The sequence below is a fragment of the Cottoperca gobio genome, chromosome 23 (genome assembly GCF_900634415.1).
Source record: "Cottoperca gobio chromosome 23, fCotGob3.1, whole genome shotgun sequence".
Lineage (NCBI taxonomy): Eukaryota > Metazoa > Chordata > Actinopteri > Perciformes > Bovichtidae > Cottoperca > Cottoperca gobio.
The window spans coordinates 12,711,082-12,728,891 of NC_041377.1; the positions used below are offsets into that span (position 1 = coordinate 12,711,082).

A 17,810-nucleotide genomic window follows, 5' to 3' on the forward strand; every position below is an offset into this window, starting at 1 on the left:
GCTTTAAAAGTTACTTTATTTTTTATAGTTTGCATTCTGCTAACCTTTGGATGTTTGTCTTCTTGTCACTCCTTCAGTGGCAGGTTTTATTTCTTTCAGTTCAAACGTTCTGTCACTGCTTTGTTTTTATGAAAGTTCAAATATGAGGAAACTGTCAATGTCCTTTGATGTGACCTTCCTGTAATGTACAGTGAACCTGGCTACTTTATATGGTCGTGGGAACAATATGAGCAGAAGTTCAGAGCAAATGACTTCTTTGGTGACAACAAGTCAACAAGATTTATGTAATACATGATGTGTAATATAATGTCTATTTATGAGAAGTGATACGAGAAATACAAGTGTTTGTTGGTCGTGTCTCGATGGTAACCCTCGATTTGTCAAGAGCTCCGGAATAGAGAGAGGCGTGTATGCGTTTGTGTGTGGCTGCTGCTTATTTGTGTTCAGGTGTGCATAAGAGTGTGGTTCTGCCGTGGTTAGATGATTTCATATCATTCCAGAAATTAAAATAGGGCCCCGAGGACAGAGAGAATACAGAGCAAAAAGAAAATCATATTGCGGACAGCAACGGAGGCAGCGAGGAAGAGGAGGCAAGTGGAGGAGAAAAAGTGACTCAGCTTGGGCGGGAAGGCGGGAAAAGCAACGCGTCTGTGGTACAGGAAGCTGTAGCAGTAGCACAGATATGCTGCTGCTCATTTGCTGCGCACACTGCACAATCCCTCAAAGAAAGTCAGAAGAGAAGTGTGATATCTGCAAGGTTAACTTGCACTCAACGCTGAATGAGTTATATACTTATAAAGTGGTGCTTTTGCACAATTCTTTTTTACATTCAGTTTTGCAGTTCTGTCAATTAAATCCACTAATCGACAGAGTGTTAGTCGGCTAAGGACAGCCCTAGTTACCTTCCTGTACTTCAATGTGTATCAAGAAACACACATTTAAGTCAGTGCCAAGTAAGGGTTTCACAGAATAGTGGAGTTGTGACTAGGCTAATCATTCATGTGTGGCTTTAGCCCAGTGCAGTGATAAAGCGGCGGCAGTGCCTCCCGCTATATACAGATCTCACATCTGTATTATTTAATGAAAATAGGAAGCGTTCCCTGATTTAATGAAATTGTACACATGTTGCTTCACTACTCAAGCTAAACCAATTGCTTCCCTTACATGTCCTCTGCGGTTTCATTTTGCTATTATTTGCAGCTCATTTGAAAGTAATGTTCCCATACCATGTGTGTGTACCATGTGCACTGTGCTGTACCTTCACATTTCTCCAGGATCTGCACCGTGTCTCCGATTTCCAGCGGGAGGCCATGCTGGACAGTCCCTCGGAAACTGGCCAGCACTGCAAGAAAAAGAAAAAGAAAAAACACCCACATGAGTTATTTGAACATTTAAGCATAGTTATGCAGAGTCAGACAAAAAGGTCCGATACGAAACAAAACTCTTCTGGAAAAAAATCACGATAGGAAACAAAACCAGAGAGAGGAGGAGGTGCAATCAATAATCTGTGGAGGTGAAATAAAATCAAAGCTTATATAAATAATAAAATATCCCTGGATTTCTGCACAAACTCAAAATAGTCACACACAAAACAAACTTACATAAATACGTACTGTGTCATACAGAATATATGAAGATGAATTCTTTATTCAAAAACTGAACAAATTGTTAGTAATGCAACACCTCCCACTCAGTGCTGAACACTCGAGGGTTTTACATCATTTCTGCGTGATGCAGCGATAGAAGGAGCAGCCGGTTTTTGATTCACCTCGGACTGTTTACTGCTGAGATTCTTTCCCTACGAGCCGGGAGACAACCTCAGAGACACGTACAGGTGGTGCAATAACTTCCTCACCACGTTCTACCGACCTGAAACGACTCCTTACTGAAACCATGTTTACATGATGAAAGCTTTGAGAGTGGACGCAGAGGAGCAAAAGAAATGGTGTAATCCTCCGGGGGTGAAATATACCATTTTCCAAATCAAAACAGATGGAGAGCACATGAAGGGGTGGACTTAAAGAGCTATGCATTTTAAAGTCTAAAAGAATTGGGATTGGATTGAAGACTACATCATTCCTCCCTTACAAACTGCAGGTTTGAGGTTGCACGACATGGGTATTTATCAGGCATGGTGAAACTAATAAGAGTTGCATCATGGGAAGTGTACGATCCAGGCTTTTGAAAGCTTAACCCACACTAGGGACTATAAGACAGGATATCTCTGCCTCTGCAACACCATTCTTTTTCCTAATCTATCTCTCGTGAGTCCCCCCTCAGCTTTATGCAAGTGCAATACTAAAAGTACGGCTGTAAGGAGAAGTAAGGAGGCAGAGAGAGATGCATGGAACAGATGGAGGTGAGTAGAAAGTGGCCAAGTTTAGCAGCGAGCAAAGCAAGCAGAGAGAGTTCGAAACACTGTTATGAAAAATCTAAATGAGTTAGAGATGATATAATGAACATATCGTGTTAAGATTTCAGTTTGTACGTGTTATTAAAGCCTGGAATATAAAAAGGAGAATCAGTAAGGACTCCCTCCAGAGAGAGAGGCTGATGGTCCATTAGCAGTGAATGGCACTTTGCACTGTGAGAGTGTAATAGCCATCAGAAGTGTCAGTTGACAGCTCTTCAACAGAGCCCACTGCAGCCACACACATATAAATTAACCCACACCCTTAAACCTACATGTACACACATATGTCAACCACTGCACACGGATGTTCATACAGATACAGAAGTGCAAATGCTGACAGATCCATCCGAGCACAAATTGTAGAAAATGTCCTCACATCACTCTTACACAAGCAGCACATTCACACATGTAGCTTAATGTTTGCAAGCACACACAAACACAAATGCATTCACACACGGAAACATGCATTCACACACGGACACATACGCAGAGGGGGAATACAGCTTTACTGGGATTTGGAGTGGAAACGTATAACAAGAGTCCCTGCCATGCAGAACTGAGAGGGATCCCGCTTCAGCTGAAGTGTTTAGAGAGAATTTCATTTCCTCTTCCTCTGGGGGTTCGTCCACTGTACCTGAACGCATCCCACAAACCACATTTTCCCACGCTGGCGAGGGATTATATTTAATCCAGCACCAATTTAAAGACACAGCGAGTTGCACCGGGAGTGCCAACATCGCGGACACACAGGTGATGTTTCATGGACTGTTGACCACATAAGGACGCTGAACCTGAGGACACGCACATTTCAGTGAATCCAAAAATAAAAAATAGACCGAAGCACCATCTGAAAATGCTGGTGTGTTTTTTTATGAAAATATCAGCAGCAAATCAGAGGTCAACTGCCAGAGGTGTTTAAATTTGTATTATTAAGGTTGTTGTTTTTTACTAGCAGAGTAGCCCACTACCCAGGAGAGGATTCAGTTGAATTACCAATGCACCCACTCTGTTATGTTGACATTGAGATCAAGTCTGCTGATGAAATCAAACAGCAGCTAGACACAGTGCTGTCTGCAACTGTGTGTGTGTGTGTGCGTGTGCATTTTATGCTGAAGCTTCGCCAACTCCTTGTTATCCCTCGAGCTGCAGAAATCTTTACAAGGGATTTGTCACAAGTGCACATCTGACTTTGTAATTCATTCAAAGAACAACCGCTTGCATGCACACACGCGGAGAAACCCGAAACTTGTCTACTTTTTGTAATTCATTCAAAGCCCAATCACTCGCGCGCGCACACACACACACACACACACACACACACAGCAAACACACTTACGCACACACACACAGAAGCAATCGCAGCAAACACACTTACACTCACAAAGTGTGCCCAATGCATGAATTATCCAAGTGACTTTCCCAGCTGCGGTCAACTAAATTATTCAGATTCAAGTCTGCTTTTTTTTCTTCTTCTGCTGTGAAACGAAAGCTTCCTGCCCGTCGATCCACAAGCCAGCTGCTCTACGTCTCTAGCTGCCTGTCATCTGCCTGTCAACTGCCTGGGCTGGCCACCAAATGATGCACTGAGGAGACAGGGAAGGTGCTTACACTCAAAGGATCTGTTGTGTTGTCCCATCACAGGATGTTTTCTAATATACTGGAAAAAGAGAACAGCGCAAATGTGGGAAAAGATTCCATTCATGGCCTTTTGACCCAACGTGTGCCTCAGAGCTCAAAAATAATGTCCTATAACACGCGCGTTAGATACAGTTTCCAGATGGCCTCCAATGACCAGCATTTCAGCCACCAAGAGGCAAACTCCGATCCTTTCCGACACGCCCAAACACTCGCACTCTGATTCTATGTGACGCTGGTCCACTGGGTCAAAGCGAGGACGCTGCTATTCTTAATCCAGGCTATTGTTGCCAAACTAGACATTACACAAATATGGCAGTCTGGAAGAGCCAATGTACACATGGGTAAACAAACAGAAACACAACAAACAGAGAGACACGGACAGGACAGGGAGAAACTATGTAGAAAGTCAATCTTCTCAAGAGAAAACAAGAGCGGAGAGGGAAATGAAACTGACAAATGCATCAATGGATGAACAGAAAGCGAGCGTAAATAAAATTCAGAGGGTCTTTGGTGGAGGGCTGGTGGTTTAACACTGATGCAGTGTGTCACAGGGCTAACATTGCAGCACCGATCTCCATCACAACACTTGAGAACGTCACTTTGGGATTTTCAGCTCAAGTCAAGGTCGTAGAGAGAACATAGTGAAACTTCGAACAAGGTGAAAAGGTCATTATATTCACTGACAACAGTGACATTGAAACCATTTTTTAATCAAGACTTTGATCATAACTGTGAAGAAGTCATTTCATTAAATCATCCTGTATCGTTCGTTAACTGGAGGAGCGTTACGCTGATGCCTGTGATGGTGTTCTCTTTCTGAAAATGAATTTATGCACATTGGGTACTTTCCTCTTAACATCTGACAATGTCGGCTTGGGCTTAGACTAAATTATTAAAAAAATATTAATAGCTTCATCAATAATGGATATAATCATTATTTGCAGCCCTAACTAATCTCACTTCCTGTCCACATGGGATCTTGAAGCTAAAAGGTTGCATTCTGATCTCCTCAACGCGCTTTCACTTTGTGTGTGTTGGTAGTTTGAAAGTGCACGAGTGCTGAGTAAGTCGAGATCCCTAGAAAGCTTACTGGCTGGGATTATGCTTACATGTGTTTTAGGCTGCCACTTGGAGTCGAGACCTGTCAAACCGCGTTACATTTGGCTCTTCGCTCAGTCTAAGCCCCTTAGAAGAACAACAAACACATCCACAGGCCCCGAGTAAGAAGAACGCCAGTGCTCCTCCTTCAGAAGAAAAGCAGCGACTGATTGAGGCAGGTATACTGCCAGTGATCAAAGCGTGTTGCTGCTGCGCTCAATTTTACAGAGATTTCACCATAAAAGTAAAAAAAAACAAAAACATTAAAAGACCAAAGAAGAAGCCACTGATTTCTGTTTTACAGCCCACAGGCTTTCGCCAGCTTTTTTTGCATTAAATCAAATGGCAAATTTAATTCTAAGAGCTCGTTAATGTGCTTTTTAACCTCATTAGCCTGACCCTTTCTTCTCTCCAACTGATCTGACAATGATTCACGTGCATGATCCCCTCCCACATGTTAATTATACGGCATTTATATCATTAATATGCTAATTTGTCAACACAGCAACTGGTGGTGCTCCACTGGCCCCCATTGCTGCCAAAAGTAAGGATCATGAATATCTAACGTGTGCGTGGGAATATACGTGTGCGCAATATTAAACACACATTAGTAAGATAAAAAAAACTATTGAGTTGATACCGAAGAAGGGAAGAGTGATATCCAGAATGGGGAAGCAATGCTCCTTTTCATCCTGTTTCTTACAAATTAACAACGTTTTAAAAAGCACCTAACACACAGAACTGAAAGTTAACTACACCAATAAACCTCCTCGTTTCCTTATGCTGCACATTCTACGTGCTGCACGTCCAGCGTCCAAAAGCATAACACTATCAGAACTGCGTGTGCCAAACCAAAAGAGCCTTTTATTCCACCAATGTGACTAAAACATTCCTACTCAGACCAAAAGTAGCTCAGCTATGTTTGGTCTGAGCCAACTTCATGCACACTGTGTTCCTTACCAAAGGCTTCAGGCATTTATCCTTCTATGTGGTGAGGTAAAAGGGGCTGAAATGCCTCTACGTCATGTCAAAATACTAAGTGTCCCACCGCCTCAGGATTCAAGGCAGTGAGTCTGTGAATGTGGTTAGTGACTCAGGGATCGCATACAGTAAGAAAACCACAAAGACGCGTTTATGCCTATATGAAATGCGCTTTACAGGCAGAAATATACACTAACTCTCATGAGAGTGACAGAGCAGGAGAAGCATCTGACAAGTGATAGCTGGAGGACGATTAAGCCAGTGTGTGTGCACTCATGCGCTTCTGCAAAAAGGTGATTTCTCTGGTTGAGATTGGAATGCTGGGAAGTGGCATCGTGCATTTTAAAGCAGGGGAATCAACAGGGGTCAGCAGCGGGAGAAGAGAGCAGGCAGACGGCTGAAAGTAGCGGCGCTGAGAAGGCCTTGAACAGAGCTCAACTTGGCAGTTGGTGCACGCAGAGGCAGACAAAAACACACACACACACACACGTGTGCAGACATAGAAGTCTGATAGGCAGCGCAGACAAAAGCCAGGCCGACGGAATCAGCCAGGAGGAACGGCTTTCATTTGGCTTTCTCCATTGCCGGCCGCCAGGTTCCTTTTGCTGCCTTTGTGTGTGTGGAGATAGCAACCCGACCACCATCACAAAACCGCTCAAGAGCAACAATAACCCTTTGCTCAAATCACGCTGCTGGAGCAGAAGCTCTCAAAGCAGAGCTGTGTGAGAAATGTTATTACTTATTTTTTTTTATTTTTATTTTTTTAATGGCTAAAAGTGCACTTCAGGGCTCAGTATCTTTTCAGCAATGCCTCAGTGTCGGAGCCTGTATGTGAAGATTTCATACCTACAGTATCTGATGAATTAAAGATCTCTAAATAAACACAAGCTGTGCAGATGACCCACACAGCCACATTGAGTTTGTCAATTTACACTTTCTAAATAAAGTGCATTTTGTTCCCCCATTAGCTTTTTCACTAGCTTCAGTCATAAAGAGCAGGAAAGCAACATTCAGTTTGTCCTACTGGCCTGAGCAGGAGAAATCATAAATTACTCAGATTACATAGAGATATAGGTCAGTGCTTTAAACCTCACCTCATTCCCAGGCATTAATCTGACTGTGTGTGCGTGTGTGTGCGTGTATGTACATGTGTGTGCGTGTGTGTGCGTGTATGTGTGTGTGTGTGTGTGTGTGTGTGTGTGTGTGTGTGTGTGTGTGTGTGCAAGGCTAGCTAAGTGCATGCATTATATGGCCGACTGATGCCAAAGTTGAGATGAGATGATTATTATAATCCTCTTGGGAGGTTTTATCGCACCTGCATAAATTTGTAATTTGCTCCCTATTGTGTATCAAGACTATTTTGCGGTGAGGGGTCGGTACACCTTCTTAAGCAACTAAAATCCCCATCTTTATCCAAATCCTCCTCTCTAATCCTATATCACTTTCCGGTAGTTCATCTCCTTAATGCCTTGCGACAGCTAGTCGCAGCCAATGAGGAGTATGATAACCTAAAGGGACACTTCCTGTGACTGGGTTGAAGGACATTCTTGCCAAAAAAACAAACTCCGGCTCTCCCTGGAGGGCAAGAGGAAGCCTGTTGAGGTTCAGTGTTCTTTTATGCCTGTATACAAACACTCCAATGTGTCAACTTCATCGGGTATGTTGCACATTTAAAGCCAATTGATTTTTAGACCAGAAACTCAACATATTATCTTATAAAGTTCATGTGTTGGCATGGCCTATTCACACGCCGAGCAGATACAAAGCAACATTAGAATTCATTTAGAGTCAAATGTGAGCCCAATTGTTACTCTCCTAGCTCTGCGTTGTTCTCCACCAGCTTCTGACTTCCATATCTGGCTATTTAGCTGCTAAATTCTCCACTATGTGCACCAGCTAGTTGCTAACTGTGTCTGCTGTTTAGTACTGACAGATAGCCCACAGTGGGTTTATGAGAGCTTTTTTGTTGTTGCTGAAAACAGCTGCCTGCAAACAAGGTTGATGAGAGCAGCGAGAGTGCACAGAAACGTTGCTGGCAGTAAAACCAAGAAAATGAGCTGAAGGACACTAAAATGCACCATAGAGCTGAGGGGAACTGCAGAGTTGGGTGATAACAGTTGAGCAACATTATCTAAACCATTAAACGAGTCGGTAAAAGCGCAGCGTCAGCAATAATTCTCCATCACACAGGAAAAGTGTGGGTGTGTACAACTCGGGCATGTAGGGTCGGTCAAAGTTTGAGCAGGAAGTTGTTCTGCAAGCTGCGGATGGGCGTCTACAAGACAGTTTGTCATAATGTCACATTTCGCCTAGTTGTATCTTTCAAACAGCTTTTACTAAACTGGGACTTAAAGCTTCATCATTTTCCTTCTAATTAGGGATTTTGCTGCTTTCCAAAATCTCAGCAATTTGGTGGGTACAATGTTAACACAGAATGGCGGCCACAACTACAACACTAGTTTGATCCTTTAAATAATATTGTGGTTACTTTAGTTTTTCCCGACGAACCACACGACAGAAACATCGATTCTCGCTCTTTTTTAATGCTCTCAACACTCCAGATGCCAGCGCTGCGAGCTGCAGCTTTAGAGAGTGCTGATTTTCAGCAGCTGAAGTCACACTGGTGCCTACACATCCACCCACCCTGCAGAGAGAATGCTGGAGAGTGGAGGATAAAGGCTCAAATACACAGAGGGAGAGGAGGGAAATGAAGGGTGTGGGTGTGGTTGATGATAAAGCAATACAAGAACAGGACAGCGGAGAGTGATGGAGGGAGAATCGGAGGGACAGAGATAGACAAGTGGAGAGTATGCTGCTTCTCCCACTGACAGATGGAGCAGAAAAAAGAAAGCAAACATCTGCTTTTCTTCTTTCAGGTATAACGGTTAGAAGAGGGAGTGTCACATGAAACCTACTGCATCAATCTGTTTCTCTCTCATTCTGACTCACTTCCTATTCTATCTCCACCATCCCTCAACCGCTCTCTTTCAGGGGAAGATACGGTGCGACTGACCTCTATCTGCGCTTCAAGCTCTCTTGAATCACATTACAACACATTATGCACATGTGCTGCAGTGGCACATGCAGATGTAAACACACTGGCGCGTAAATGAGTGAACACGTGAGTGTGAACGGAACAAGTGCATACCTGCGAGCGCATACAAACACGCACACACACACACATACATTCTGGATCCTCATAGATTTATGATGCATTTGGCAGGTTTGTGTGTTTGGCTTTCAGCAGGACTTTAACACAGAGACTGACATCACATCTCACTGACATGACATCAGCAATACACCCTCATGCACCACGGGTGAAAACACACATGCTCCAGCAACCCAAACAGCAGACAGGTCCACATTGACGATGATGAAAAAGTGATGAAAAAGAAGCTGGTAAAACCACTGCAATGGCTTAGTTTAGCTTTTTATTTGTGTTACGTGCCTGTCGGGAGACTTAAAATGGGAGAGACAGTGCAGTGTAGCCTACAGCTATTGCCTCAAGTCTATAGATGTACAGACACTGGTGGGATTTGTGCTGATTGTGGAGCAGGAGGATTGAGATCTGGGTAAAGAGAGACAAAGAGGGAGAAGGCAAAGGACAGATAAAGACAGCACAACAGTAAGGCGGACAAACAAAGCAGTGGAGGGAGACAATAGAAAAGGATGAGGGGGAGAAACGGAAGTAGTGAGGCAGCAGGAGTGAAAGGGAAAGGTAGGAGCGATAAGTAGCCGTCAGCTTTTGTGCATCTCACTTTGTATGGCCCTGTGCTTTATGGCAGCTTGAGGGCAAGAGAGACGCTCGCGGTCGACTCTCAAACATGCACGATGACGGCAGGGCCAGTGGAGAGAGGTGTGGACGAGAGCAGGGAGCTAAACGCATGCAGCAGTCAAATCAACCATGGGGAAGACAGAAGAAGAGAGGGCTGCATGATGACAATGGAGAAAATATCTGATAATTGTTGCGTATGAAGCGATAAACTTGTGAATTAAGCGGTGGAAGTGCAGGATTTACAGGTGAATTTTGCTACGCCCAGATGCCTACTTTCCTTTAGTAATGATACACAGCCCTAAAGGCCATGTACAGTGATAAAAGCAAAACACTGTTCAAAACTTAGTTACCAAAGAGCTAACTCGTTTCTCAATAAAAAGCTTGGACTGGGCAAAGCTCCCACTTGTTAGATAACGACAAAGAACAGTTTTACACTGTGAGAGACTGAGACAGAAACATCGTCAGAGCAACAGCAGGTTTCCCAAAGCCGAGCGTTGCATCATTTCCAAAACATACAGATGAGAAATGAATGGAAGAAGTTGAATACGGGTAAATCAGTGGAGAAACTTAACAAATGCATTTGTAAAATCTTTCGTCAGGTCCGTCCGCAAGATGACAGACAAGCAACTTTTAAAATGCTTGTTTGCATCAACACAATATGACGTCTTCTACATTTATACACATTTTCGTCCAATCTCTGTACAAATAAGAGGTTCTATTGTAGAGCTCTACATCTGTATAGTTTGAAACGAGAATCTCATCGCCGACGTGCTTTCGCGACACATTTCTCGCTTGAGTTAACGATTAAAATTTGCATCTTTGCGTATCGACTTTGTATGTAACTTAATGTTTAGAATATACTTTAATTCGTCACCCGTCTCTATGTCCATCCGCACTGCATGATGTACATCTATAGTTCTTTTTTGAGTTAATTTAGATAAAAACACATTGACCATCTGTTCCTCCAACTGGACTCACTGGATGGTACCGGGAACAATACGCCTCCACCAACACAGCCCACAGCGTTGTTTAACACAGGGCTGTTATTGGTCTGAATCCACGTGAGGTCAGTCTATGTTCAGTTATCCAAGATGTTCTGTGGGATTATGTAACACATCTTTCTCTAGATGCACAATTTATGGACCAGTGCCCCTAGAGCAACTAATAAGATGCCACCTTTCTCTCTGGAAAAAAGACACCTTCAACAGATTGTCAGCTTATGGAATTAAACTTCTGCAAATCCATCCTAAAGGTGCTCTTGCTTTTTAATAAAGTAAATGATTAAGAAGTTGGTATGTAGTTATTATCTGAAAGTCTAGCGCAGCAGCGGTTATTCGTCTCCAAGGAAATAAAGACATCTGCAAGGACGATGTGATTTCTGCTTTGCTCTTCCAAAATTTTAGGTCATATTTTTCTGTGTATTTCTGTGTCTTTTTATTTTAAAAGTGAATTCAAGGCTAAGCCAAATGTATTTTTCCCAAAAGATGTTTGGTAAATGCTTTTTTGTAAATATTTAATCAAGTTGGTTGACAAGTGCAGGAGAACTGTGAATTTAATGCTTTCTTGAATTAATAAGTTGGACTTGTTTTTCCAGCCCGAGGACGATACATGAGCTGCGTGTGTTACTGTGTTAATGTGCTGCTATCATACCATTCAATTCTGTCATATCATACTGGACAGCTGGTGCTTAACACCTCATTAAAACATATTCCCCCACCCCACTCTGATGAAAAGCATGTTGTACTGAACACACAGCATCTCAGCAGGCACACATGCATGATATTGCACTCATAGGTCTGCGGAGGCACATGATACACACACACAAACACACCCACATGCATGATGTTAGCGTGGCGAGGGGTACTCGGGCATCTCTGAATCTCCACCGAGCCATGAAAAAACATATGGACGCTTTCTTCTTAGTTAAACACGCTAGATTGCACGACAGTAGCCTGGGAACAAGTTACGCATTTTTATTACACACAGATGTGGGGTGTTTTGAACACTGATTTGTTGTTACGGCAACATGCCACCGCAACATCACTACCGCCCTCTCAATTGTAGGGCGCGAGCCGTGACACAAAAGCCCACGGACGACGCATTAACTTTCAGCAACTCAATAGCGCACATAAACCTCTGAGCTAAAATTAAAACTATTGTTCAGCATTCCTCACTGCAGAATGAGATCTGTGTATGTCAAACACATAAATGTACTTAAAGGGAAATTCCATCATGCATGTGAGGTAATAATAGGCAGTAAGGCTCCCGAGCTCTCCTGGGTATAGGGCTCTGGAGCTAAAGGGCAGAGAGGAAATGAAATTCCACAGCTTCATTTGTGCAAAAAACCACAGCCTGGTCTCTTGCTATAAACATACACATGCATACTTTGGTATCTATGTGGCATCTTAATGACCTGATATGTGTGTGTGTGTGTTAAAGTGCGTTGTGTAAGTTCATGCCAGCGTTATCTAAACAAGAGGCAGCTTTACCTACGGGCAGGTGGGCTTCTGCCTCATCATCTGAACGAACACACACACACACACACACACACACACACACACACACACACACACACACACACACACACACACACACACACACACACACACACACACACACACACACACACACACACACACACACACACACACACACACACACACACACACACACACACACACACACACACACACACACACACACACACACACACACACACAATGGGGAAGTCGGCAAAATTGCAAAAAAGAAAGAAAAGAAAGAAAATAAGTTGGGAAAAGATGTAAAAGAGGAGAGTCAGGACAAGAAGAAAGATAAGTATATAGATAAATGTCAGCAGTGGACCGGGGGTTAATATTGATTTCAACCGCATTAGCCATTTTCATCTTATTCCCCCTCTGATCACAAGTCTTCTATTAGTGATGAGGTTGATCGTACATGTCCCTTTGAAGCATGATCGCAGCTTGTCACGGCGAAACGACCCCATGCTGCTGCCGCTAAATGCTAAGCTTCCCAGAAGATGCAGTAAGTAAGTGCAAAGTAAAAAGACAAAGACAAAGTAAAGCGGGGAGGAGGAGGAGGGGACAATCACAATGCTGATGGTAGAATTGAAGCTAATTATAGAGTTAAAGACAATTGAAGCGATTATATTACTTGTTTTCTATCCTGCTGCCAACCACCAAGAGTCTTATTTAGCACAGTTTGTTGCAAACAAGATAAAACACAAAACAGGGAGAAACATAAAGGAAGCATCATAAACACATGAGAGAGAAATCATCCCACTGGACTAGTATCCCTAATACTGTAGTCATTATTCTATATGTTCGCTTCACATCCTGGCCTAGTAGCCTGCATTGTGCTCTCCTCCCGAGGAGATAAAACAAAGAGCTCAGTGACGGGTAGAGACGGAGACTGTGTGAGAGAAGAGAGCGCTGAAGCATCAGTGAGTGACTCGAGTCACTGAGGAGTGTATGAAAAGCTCCAGATTGAATGAAAAGACCACGTTGTGCATCGTGTGCGCTGGGTGCAGGTCGGGACGTTAGATGTGTGCTCAGATTCACGGCGTGGGGTCGAGAAGCGGGGAAAAAGCACCGACTGAAACATGCACGGTCACACAAACGGGACATGTGTGAATATGACGCACGCACACACACACACACACACACTGACAGATGGTGATAGCCTCTGAGCACAGCCAGGGCAATTGAAGACCCTTCACAGGAAGTAGCAGCGTTGAGTAACTCTGAAACACACACACACACACACACACATACTCTCACACACATAGGGGCTCCACTCAAAGACGCACAGATGGCAGGGGCTACACAAATACAAGCCACTGGAGCATACCGTATTATCAGCTAAGCTAGAAAGTCACCAAGCTAGTCACTGCATCACAATAGAAACCAATCTGCAGCTTTGGGTGCGTCAGCCGCCCTGAACACGGGGAAGAGCAGCTAAGCTAACAACTTCAAAAAGGGAAACCTGTGAGGCATAGCATGTTCAGAAACTCAAATTGAGACTAGACTGGAGGGATATGTGACGGATGGATGGATGCTTTGTTTAATGATAAAGAGATAGGCGAGACCATGGGTCTTTAACCAGGGGTTGCATGACCCCCATGGGGTCCTTAGAATTACTGCAGAGGGGGCACCAAATTATAGATTGACAATGTTTAGAAAGTTATTTTGTTTAGCTTTACAGTATCGCTCGGTACCTTGCTACTTCCCACCGCCCCCTTTACCATGCTTTGTGGGTGTGACTTTTTTGCCATGTCATTACCATTCATATCCATACAACCAACATATTTATGACTATTGGTTTACAAGAGAACACAGACCTTTTTAGATCTAGATCTTAACTTTTGCTCTCAAAGGTGCACTGGATTGACGCGTTCAACTTTAAAATGTACCAGATTTTTTCAATCAGTCAACGGAAGTAGCCTAATTCTGTTGAATAATCGTGATCTCAATATTGACCAAACAAATCGTGGTTATGATTTTAAGTCTGAGCATTGTTGTGGTTCTTGTCTATACTACAAATTATCTCATATGTTCAATACAGAGGGAAAGATGAGGGATAACAGGGAAGTCATCAGTACAATCATAAGCATTAAAAAGGTCCCTAAATTATATTTACTCGTGTTTCTGACTCTGAATTAAGTATTTTCTTGCCAAAGGTTGACGACGATTGCTTTGCGAGTCCATGGTTTACAGTCTGAATTTGAATGCAATCTGAAAATCTGTTAGCAATACAGTTTAGTATCCTAACGGCCTCTCAACAAAGAGGCATTCAACAGTGGCATTTCCAAGTACAGGGTGTACCACTGGGTATCAGGCATTTCTAAAAAGGAACAGCAAAAGTTTGTAAGCACCGCCACAAATCCACCATAAGCTCAGCAGAAAAGAACGAGCAGAGAAGGACGTTCAACGTGGAGACTACAAAGGAGCTGCACTAACAATATATAGATAGCAACAGCAACTGAGGGCCGAGAAATATGACAAGTACGGAATCTGTCATCGAGCCCAGGCCTGAGAATAAAAATAAAATGTTTTCATGTGACATGCATTCCGCTTTCCATGAGCCACAAGATATGGAGAATGTGTGTCCATGTCTATATTGGCACTGTTTCTCATTCTTTCCTTTAAAGAGAGCCTTATACACTGAAAACTGAGGATTGAATTATGTGGTTTGTTAGCATGCCAATCCTTCTGACATCTGCTATAACTTAGACGGATCAATAATGGATGTCACACACATGCAAGTCCACCAAAATATGGTAAAGTACTGGGCCATTTACTGGAACTTAAAAAAAAAAAAACATTCCCCTCCCCAACAGGGAAATAATTTGTGCTACAATGTCTAATGGCTTTGTGTAGGAAATGGATTTCCTTCCTACGTGCTTCAGTCACCTTGCAGGGCGCTTTCCGTCAGGATGTAGGCCTTATGTAAAAAAAAAAAAAAAAGTAAAAATCAAGAGGTGACTCGTGACAAATTTGCTTTCATGTTCATCCAGAGTCGACATGAAGTAGAGCGAAATCGCTAATGTAAACAAGGGCGGATGGCTGGTTGCAACTGATTCCGAAACGGCCATCTTTTAGAATGAAGCGCTCTGTTCTGCTCTGCACTGTGCTGCACTGTGCGCTTGAATGTATGGCCTGTGTGTGTGTGTGTGTGTGTGTGTGTGTGTGTGTGTGTGTGTGTGTGTGTGTGTGTGTGTGTGTGTGAGAGTGTGTGCACGTGGCCAAACATTCCTGCGGGGCTAAGGGGTTCAGCTGTCGTCGCAGCTATTTTTCCTGTACGCTGCATGCCATTGGTGGATCAAGGAGGATTACTCCTAGGGTCGGAGAACTTCGGGCTAGGAGAGATGGAGAAAGAACTGAGAGAACCACCGTGGTTTGGAAAGCTTTCTTTCAGGAATCGAACTCGGGCAAAAGAAAAAAGGGACTGCGGAGCGGAGTTGCGTTTGTCAAAGCATGAAGGAAACACAGCCTAGAGCTACACTGAGCAAGAGACACAGAGGGAGAGAGTAGCCACTCAAACCATAAAAATAATTAACTGATACTGTCACAACTGTCACAAGAAAATCTCTAGTGCCCGCTTTGAATTTTGCTTTAGCTCAAGGAGCTACTTCACACTTTGCCTTAATTTTGTCCATTACTGCGACCACATCAGTGTGAACAAAGACACTGCCCTCCAAATAAATGAGATTTCAAACTCCTCTTTACATCCTCCAGATGAAATTGGGAGGAGGGTTCTGCGTGGCTAGGCTAAACTAGGCTATTTTAGATGCAGCCGAGAGACGGACACAGAGGGAAACTGATGGTCGTGCTCAGCTAATTTGCTCGAGCTCGGGTCCACACAGACAAAATCAATAGAGTGGAGTAAGAAGTTGGAGTGGGCGAGGAAAAAAGAAAAAAAAAACGCCCCAGTTTCCTGATTTAGGTCAACGGCAGTCGTGTGCACCCTAATGCTGTCTGTAATTAAATAAAACTAGTTAAAAAAGTCTGCAGGAGCTGTGAAGTTGAAGGGGGAAGAAGGATGAGAGAAGTGGGAGGGGATGAGGCTAGAGTGATTAATTTTATCTTTGTTTTTCTCCTCCTACCGTTGCGAGTGAACACCATTATACAAAGTAGAAAGGTAGCCTCATTTGTGTGCCCGTTCAACGCCTGGTGCTCTCTGGGGGGGAGAAAATATAAAGATTCTAATGGGCGAGAGAGAGAGAGAGTTCCTGAAACACAATAAGATAAAGACACACTGGGACGGTGCTCAACTCTGAGGAGGAACTCTATGTGGAACATCGATTGACGGCCCATCAAACATCACGTTCTGTATCTGTCCGATTCCCTGCGCCTCGCTGTATCTACTCATCTCATCTCATCCACGTTTCTTTTCCTTTTCATTTCTCCCTCCCTTCATATTCAGCTCACTTCCTTTTGTGTGGTACTCGGTGGAGCCTGGCAGATCATGATTGGGAATTTATGCGCATATACAGTAAAACTATTACAATCAGACAACATCAGTTTAAAGACGCTCACATGGTCAGAGCTTGGGATGTCTGTAATATAACAAGCAATTTAGGACGTTAACATAAACTGATAGCTAAACTGGCATTGGTAATGCAAAGATCAGAGAATACAGTCATTTTAAAGCTCATTTCATTTGATCAAGTTGCAAACTAAATATTTGTAAGAATATCTTTCTGATACAGACAATATTCAAAGTGTAGGTACAGCTGACACTATTAAAACAAACAGTTGACTGACTTAACATAATAATAAATCATTCAAGTATTTTTTTCCTGCCAAAATTGCCAAACATTCCCTAGTTCCAGCACCTTAATTATGAAGATTTACTAACTCTCCTCTTATGTCATTATAAACTGAATATATTTGGGTTTTGGACAAAACAAGCCATGTGACGACATCACCTTGGGTTTTAGGAACTTGTGGTGGACACTTTTCACATTTCTTTACATCTCATAAACCAAACAATTAATTAATTAATTGAGAAAAAAATAGATAATGAAAATTATTATTATTGCAACCCTAAATACAAATAAAATATATAAAATGCTGCAACTGATAATGCATGCATCTTCACATAATGTAAAAGGAAAATCTCAATATCACATTTAGCAGCATTTAATAAAGACTTTGCCGACCCCAACAAGCTCCACCATGCAACTGATAATATTTAGGTTTGATTTATATATGGTGAAAAAGGGATTATGGGATGCAAATCCTAGCAATGGAAGGAGGATTTGTACACAGACTGACAGGTTAGCGTATTTGTTATCGCAGTTAAAAATGTGATATTGATGTTAATATTGGAGACTGGCCTTATACACATCTATTCCTAGAATATGCACACTTGCAGGTATGACAAGCACGGTCACCTCCAGCC

General features: G+C 42.9%; 1 protein-coding gene across 9 annotated transcripts in view; it reads right to left on the reverse strand.

Annotated features, from left to right (window-relative positions):
• dock4b (dedicator of cytokinesis 4b) overlaps positions 1-17,810 on the reverse strand; it is a 103,397-nt gene that overhangs the window by 73,475 nt on the left and 12,112 nt on the right. For all 9 annotated transcript variants that reach the window (XM_029461663.1, XM_029461662.1, XM_029461664.1 and 6 more), the window contains exon 2: positions 1,259-1,342. In XM_029461663.1, coding sequence (XP_029317523.1) covers positions 1,259-1,342 — 84 coding nt within the window. The remainder of the gene's footprint in view (positions 1-1,258; positions 1,343-17,810) is intronic.